A 6,981-nucleotide genomic window follows, 5' to 3' on the forward strand; every position below is an offset into this window, starting at 1 on the left:
CTAGCATGGGTTGGACGATTTGATTGAGGACTGGTGAAACTGGATGGCAACACCAGGTTCCAATCTAATTTGGCAGAGTTTCTACAGCTGGATGCCCTTCCTAACGCCAACCACTCAGAGAGTGTAGTGGGTGCTTTTACGTGTCACCTGCACGAAAACGGCCACGCTTGAAATGGTGTCTTTTATGTGCCACCCGCACAAGAGCCAGTCCAGGGGCACTGGTAACGATCTCGCTCGAAAACCCTACAAAGGCCAGTCAGGTAGTACTGGCAATGGTCACGCTCAAGATGGTACATCTTATGTGCCACCCACACAAGAGCCAGTCCAGGGGCACTGGCAACGATATATATATATACACACATAGGTTGTTCATAAAGTCATGGTGCAATTTAAAATACTTATATCTTTGTCACTATTCATGATAGAATTAATTCATAACAAGGATAAGAAAGAAGAATGACCTAAATTTTTTATTCATCTTGTTAATTTTCAACAAGTTCACCATTATTACCAATACAAGGAGAAATACAATTCTGTAGTTGTCAGAAAATATTTTCCAGCTGATTTTCAGTAACACCTTCAATCACATCAGTTATCCTTGCTTTCAAGTCTTCTAAAGATCACGGTTTAGTTGAATAAACAATACTTTACACATGTCCCCATAAAAAGAAATCCAAGAGAGTCAAATCTGGTGAACGTGAAGGCCAAAATAATGGCCTGCTTCTTCCAGTCTATTTGTTAGGGTGCACCATCTTGTTGAAAAACTGTATTCTCTATCAGTTTTAATTGGTCCAGCTTAGGAAGGAAGTATTATGATTTTGTAGCATTACACCATGAGTTTATGAACACCCTGTGTGTGTGTGTATGTGTGTGTATGTGTGTGTATGTGTGTGTGTGTATGTGTGTGAGTCTTTGTCCCCCCCCCCCATCATTGCTTGACAACTGGTTGGTGTGTTTACGTCCCCATAACTTAATGATTTGACAAAGAGACTGATAGCATAAGTCCTGAATGCTTTACAGTAACCAATTTGGTATCTCATTGTACCAAATTCATATTCTGCAAGAGCTGAGCTAACCGTTTGCCCTTTTAAGTGTTGATATTAATAACAATAATATAACAAAATTAATAAGCTGAGGACCACAACAAGTAATTTTTGATGAAGCAAAATAAATCATACATTTTTGTTTTTGCCATTTTATCATTATTTCAGTTAAAATTAAGGGTGCGGTTACCGGAATTGTCATCATGATGGAAAAAAAAAATACTCTTGTAGTCATCATCATCATCATCATTGTTTAACGTCTGCTTTCCATGCTGGCATGGGTTGGACGATTCAACTGGAGTCTGGGAAGCCAGGAGGCTACACCAGGCTCCAATCTGATTTGGCAGAGTTTCTACAGCTGGATGCCCTTCCTAACGCCAACCACTCCGAGAGTGTAGTGGGTGCTTTTAAGTGCCTCTGGCATGAGGACCAGTCACACGGTACTGGCAAACCTTTTATCATATGAATTCAAATCTTGCCAAGTTTCACTTAGCCTTTCGCTTTTGTGATTGATAACATAAGTAACAGTGTACCATTGGAACAGGTACAGTTAGTTCTTCAGTACCTTTAGTAGAATTCTACTCTTTCAAGCATCCAGGTAAAATTTCATGCCTGCGGATAGACACCCAGGTATCATGATATACAGTCTCCTACTATAGCAATCCAGCGGAGGGACATAGCATTATGGTTAGGGTGTTGGACTCATGTGCATAACACTTCATTTCATGTTGCTCCAGTTCACTCAGCTGGAAAACATGAGTAATCCTGCAAATGCTTGGCATCCTATCCAGGGAGGAGTAAATATGCCAGAGAAACTGGTCCTATGATCCTTAACCCTTTAGCGTTCAGATTAATTTGTCAAAAGTAATCCTTATTTATTCACATTAAAAATTTTTTATCTGATATTATTTTGTAGCTTCAAGATAGGAAAGATGTAATTGCTTATTTTTAGAATGACATTGCAGGGTAGGTTCTGGCCGGTTTGAGCATAAAATGTGTAGAATATCTGGGCCGGATACAGCCAGTTTAAACACTAAAGGGTTAAGGAGTAAATTGGACTAACTACTACAGCAACCCAAGTGCAATTGTTTCTTCTTCCTTTGTTCTTCTTCAAAGATAGGATGGTCATGGTTAGAATACCTTTGATCAAAAGTCTGCTTGAATCAACAAAAAACACTGATTTTTAAAATTTTGGTATGAGACCAAATTTTTTGTTTTTCTCCTCTTTTTTCTTTCTTGCTTTTTTTTTTACAAGTAACAGTTATATTAAATTGAATCTCAGTACTTGACAATACTATATTTTAAAGACATTGAATAGGATGAAAAACAAAGACGATTTAAACATGGAAAATAAAAGAGAAATGGATAACAGGTTTTATGGCGGTGGGGTTGCAGAAGTTTATGACCTCCTTAGTACTCATACAATCATACTTGGACATGTGCACACATACACACAAATACATGAATACATAAATGTACACTCACACCCACACACAGAGGAAGAAACATAAAGAGAAAATGAGAAAGAGAGAAGGAGGAAAGAGTGAGAGGGAGAGAGAGAGAGATAAGGAAAACAAAAATAGCTACAACTACGTGTTTACAAAGAAAGAAATACTATAAAGAATATTGTATTGTGTGTGTGTGTGTGTGTGTTTGTGTGTGTGTGTTTGTGTGTGTGTGTGTGTGTGTAAGAGAGAGAGAGAGGGGGGACAGAAAGAGGGTTAGAGAGAGAGAATGTGTGTTAAAGAAATCTTGCCTTTTCTCCGAATTTTTGTGTGCTAAGTGCTCTTTCTGAATTTGTATATTACAATCTTTTCCTGAAGGTGCTTGACTGAAAAAAAAAAAAAAATTGTTGCATGAAAATTATAAACTCATAATTAATTCTCAGTTATACTTAATGAAAGTGGTGTAAATTGCAATCAGCTGATCTGATTAAAGTTATCTCCCTTAATTGTTATTTTTAAGATTTTAACCCTTTTGATATCAATCTGTCCAAGTTTGCCACTGGTTTTGTTATATAAAGTAACTGTTTTAAAGGATCAAATTAAAATCTTCCATCCGAATTTTATGTTAAATTATATTCCAAACATCAACTTAATAAGGACAAAATTATTTTACTAAATTCCTCATTATTTTCAAAACTGATTGAAACAAAGGCAGCATATTTTGACAGAAATGTGGTAACAGAAACATTAAACACCATTAGAGGAAGTTTTGTCAGTTGATTACTTCAACATTCTCAAATGATCAAAGTTTTTTAACCCACTATATAACATGAGACCCTACCATATTTTCAAACAAGGTGGCAAGTTCTTATAAGCCATTTTCAAAGAGATTGATAGCAAGTTTTATAGAAGTCGTTTTTAAACAAGGCAAGTTTGGTAGAGAACCCAGTGTTAAACAGAAATTTTTAGACTAGCTTTTTTCCTAACCCCAAAGCTTTGTAAAATTGAATGCCTTTTGACATTGCAAGAAATGGCTATTATTATATGTGCATGGGAAGGTGGTGAGGTGGCAGGAACATTAGCATGCCAGACAAAATGCTTGGTAGCATTTTGTTTGTCTTTACGCTTTCTGTGTTTGAATTCTGCTGAGGGTGACTTTGTTTAGGGGTCGATAAAATAAGTACCAGTTGAACACTTGGGTCAATGTCATTGGCTAGCCTCCGTCCCTAAACTTCAGGCCTGGTGTCTATAACAGAAAGGTGCAGGCATGGCTGTGTAGTTAAGAAGCTCACTTTGTAACCACATGATTTTGGGTTCAGTTCTACTGCATGGTACATTGGATTATTATCTTCTACATAAATAGCACCATTTGAGCGTGATCATTACCAGTGCTGCCTTACTGGCACTTGTGCCGGTGGCACATGAAAAAACATTCAAGCAAGGTTGTTGCCAGTGTCGCTGGACTGGCTCCTGTGCAGGTGGCATGTAAAAAGCACCATCTGACTGGCCCTCGTGCCGGTGGCACGTAAAAGCACCCACTACACTCTCGGAGTGGTTGCCGTTAGGAAGGGCATCCAGCTGTAGAAACTCTGCCAAATCAGATTGGAGCCTGGTGTAGCCATCTGGTTCGCCAGTCCTCAGTCAAATCGTCCAACCCATGCCAGCATGGAAAGCGGACATTAAACGATGATGATGATGATGATGACGATGACTATTGTCCTGGCATGACCAAATGCTCTGTGAATGAATTTAGTAGACAGCAACTATAAGGCAAAGCTCCTTCCCAAGCCATTGGCTCATAAGGCCAGTTTCTCAGAGGCACATATATTCCCCCACAATACGGGATGTGAGTCTGTCACAAGATTACTCATTTTTGCCACCTGAATGAGCAACACGAAATGAAGTGTTCTGCTCAAGAGCACAATACACCACTTGGTTACCTGGTAGGGAATTAAAATTACAATTATGTAATCATGAGTGTAACACCCTAACCACTAGGCTATGTGCCTCCGCACACACACACACACACACACACACACACACGTATGGATGTGTGCATCTTTGTGTTTGCAGTACGTGTGTCTTTCACCACTACTCGGTAGCTAGTGTTGGTTTATTTATGCCCATATAAGTTAGAAGTTCAACAAGTGACACCAATAGACACTGATAGACACCAGGCTTAAAAAAAAGTCCTGGGATCCATTTGCTAGACTAAACCATTCAAGGCAGTATCCCAGCATGGCTACAGTCCAATAACTAAAACAAATAAAGGATAAAAGATGGGCTGAAGAATTGATCATATTGTGAGGACGATGGTCAAGACAATAGAACAGTGTTCTAGTAGCTTGGACAGATACTGTTTTTACTCATGTAGCTCATCCCTAATTTCTTTAGTCTCTAGTAGGTACCTCTAAATGCTTTTGAACAGTGGTTTTCGGCTGGGGTCTATATGGCCTCTGGGGGTCTGTACAGTATTTTAGGGATCCACAATAATTTTTTGTTTTAGATGCATTTATCATAAGAAACAGCTAGGATTCTTTCCCCAACATTACATATAGTTCAAACTACACAAGTGGATGTGTGAAAAAAATCAAAATAGGAATTTTGAAAGACGTATCCATGAAACTAGTTTTTAAACATCAAATGGCTGTGGGGGTTCACCAGAATAGAATAGTAATTAAAGGGTTCACAGGTAAAAAAAAATGGGTGAGAACCACTGCTTTAGAATAACTAAAAATTGATATGATGTATATACTCTGTGATGGTGTTTCAAACATTTTACAGTACAATTAAAATACTTACTGTTGATGTTTTCTAGCAATTGGTCTATTGCATGATAAACATTTATCAGGACACAATTTTCTATAAAATAAAACAAAAATTTATAGGCACAGGCGTCGTTGTGTGGTAAGAAGCTTACTTTCCAGCCACATGGAAAAAAGTTCAGACCCACTGAGTGGCACCTTGGGCAAGTGTTTTCTACTATAGCCTCGGGCCAACCAAAGCCTTGTGAGTGGATTTGGTAGACGGAAATTGAAAGAAACCAATCGCGTATGTGTATGTGTGTGTGTGTGTGTGTGTGTGTGTGTGTGCATGTGTGTGTGTGTGCACCTGTGTGTATTTTTGCATCTGTGTTTGTCCCCCCATCATCGCTTGACAACTTGTGTTGGTGTGTTTATGTTCCTGTAGCTTAGTGATTCGGCAAAGAGACCGATAGAATAAGTACTAGGCTTAAAAAATAAGTCCCGGGGTCGAATTGTTTGACAAAAAAACCTTTCAAGGTGGTGCTTCAGCATGGCTGCAGTCAAATGACTGCAACAGATAAAAGACTAAAAAAAAAAAAAGCTAACTTCTTATCTCAAGTATCACAGCATATGTATCTGCTCTAAAAAGTAGTGGAGAAACTCCCAGACAGCAGTGTTTAGTAGGCAATTTCAATCTCAGATTTAAGCCATTTCCCCTGACCTGTTTCTTGTCCTTTGTCTTTGTGTCTGGGTAGAGCTGCTTGACATCTCTTATTTACACTGTCCTTTCTATAATAGCAATATAACACAAAGGAAACCAGCAACCCAGTCTTCAGACAATGCAACAGTATCATCACCATCATCATCATCAATGTTGTTGTTGTTGTTATTGTTGTTGACACCCTCCTTTTCAGCAGCATGGTGGTAATTGCATTATTGTCCTCTTCACCATTGTCGTTCTTGTCCTCGTCAACATTATCAGCAATGTTGTTGTCATTGTCATTGTTGTTGAATCTCATAGTATAATAACATATTTTCTTTACTGCAAAAACTCGACATTTTATTGCATTATCAATAAAGGATTCTTTCTTTGGCTCTGGAATACTTTCCAAATAGTGTTCAGTTATCTGTAAAAGTCTTTTCCTGAGTGAGTATAAGGAATAGCTTCTTTGTTTGTTTGTCTTTGTTTGTCCCCACCATGTAATGCCTTTATAGCAAAATTTATGAAATAAATAAGGAATAGACAAAGCAAAAAAAAAACAACTTTGTCTTTCAAACTTAATTTTCATTTGGTTTTTACATTATGATGACGACAGCGGCAGTGGCAACAACGACAGCGGTGGTGACAATGACACTTGCACACAGACAAAAATATATTAACAACAGATAAAGTGGTATTTTTAAAGAAACCACTTTTGCTTCTGTCATTACACAAACAGAATTTTTAGATTTCAAGAGGTCATCATCGTCCCACTGCGTGGCACCTTGGGCAAGTTTCTTCTACTATAGCCTTGGGCCGACCAAAGCCTTGTGAGTGGATTTGGTAGATGGAAACTGAAAGAAGACCGTCATATCATCATCATCGTTTAACGTCCGCTTTCCATGCTAGCATGGGTTGGACGATTTGACTGAGGACTGGTGAAACCGGATGGCAACACCAGGCTCCAATCTAATTTGGCAGAGTTTCTACAGCTGGATGCCCTTCCTGACGCCAACCACTCCAAGAGTGTAGTGGGTGCTTTTACGTGT

At 38.6% G+C, this 6,981-nt stretch overlaps 1 protein-coding gene across 1 annotated transcript in view; it reads right to left on the reverse strand.

Moving 5' to 3' along the window:
• Positions 1-6,981, reverse strand: part of LOC106883256 (uncharacterized) — a 58,958-nt gene that overhangs the window by 10,762 nt on the left and 41,215 nt on the right. Inside the window, exons 12-13 of the mRNA XM_052971576.1 lie at positions 5,291-5,350; positions 2,800-2,874 (exon numbers count right to left, since the gene is read on the reverse strand). Of these exons, the coding sequence (XP_052827536.1) occupies positions 2,800-2,874; positions 5,291-5,350 (135 nt within the window). The remainder of the gene's footprint in view (positions 1-2,799; positions 2,875-5,290; positions 5,351-6,981) is intronic.

Source organism: Octopus bimaculoides, chromosome 1 (genome assembly GCF_001194135.2).
Source record: "Octopus bimaculoides isolate UCB-OBI-ISO-001 chromosome 1, ASM119413v2, whole genome shotgun sequence".
NCBI classification, from domain to species: domain Eukaryota; kingdom Metazoa; phylum Mollusca; class Cephalopoda; order Octopoda; family Octopodidae; genus Octopus; species Octopus bimaculoides.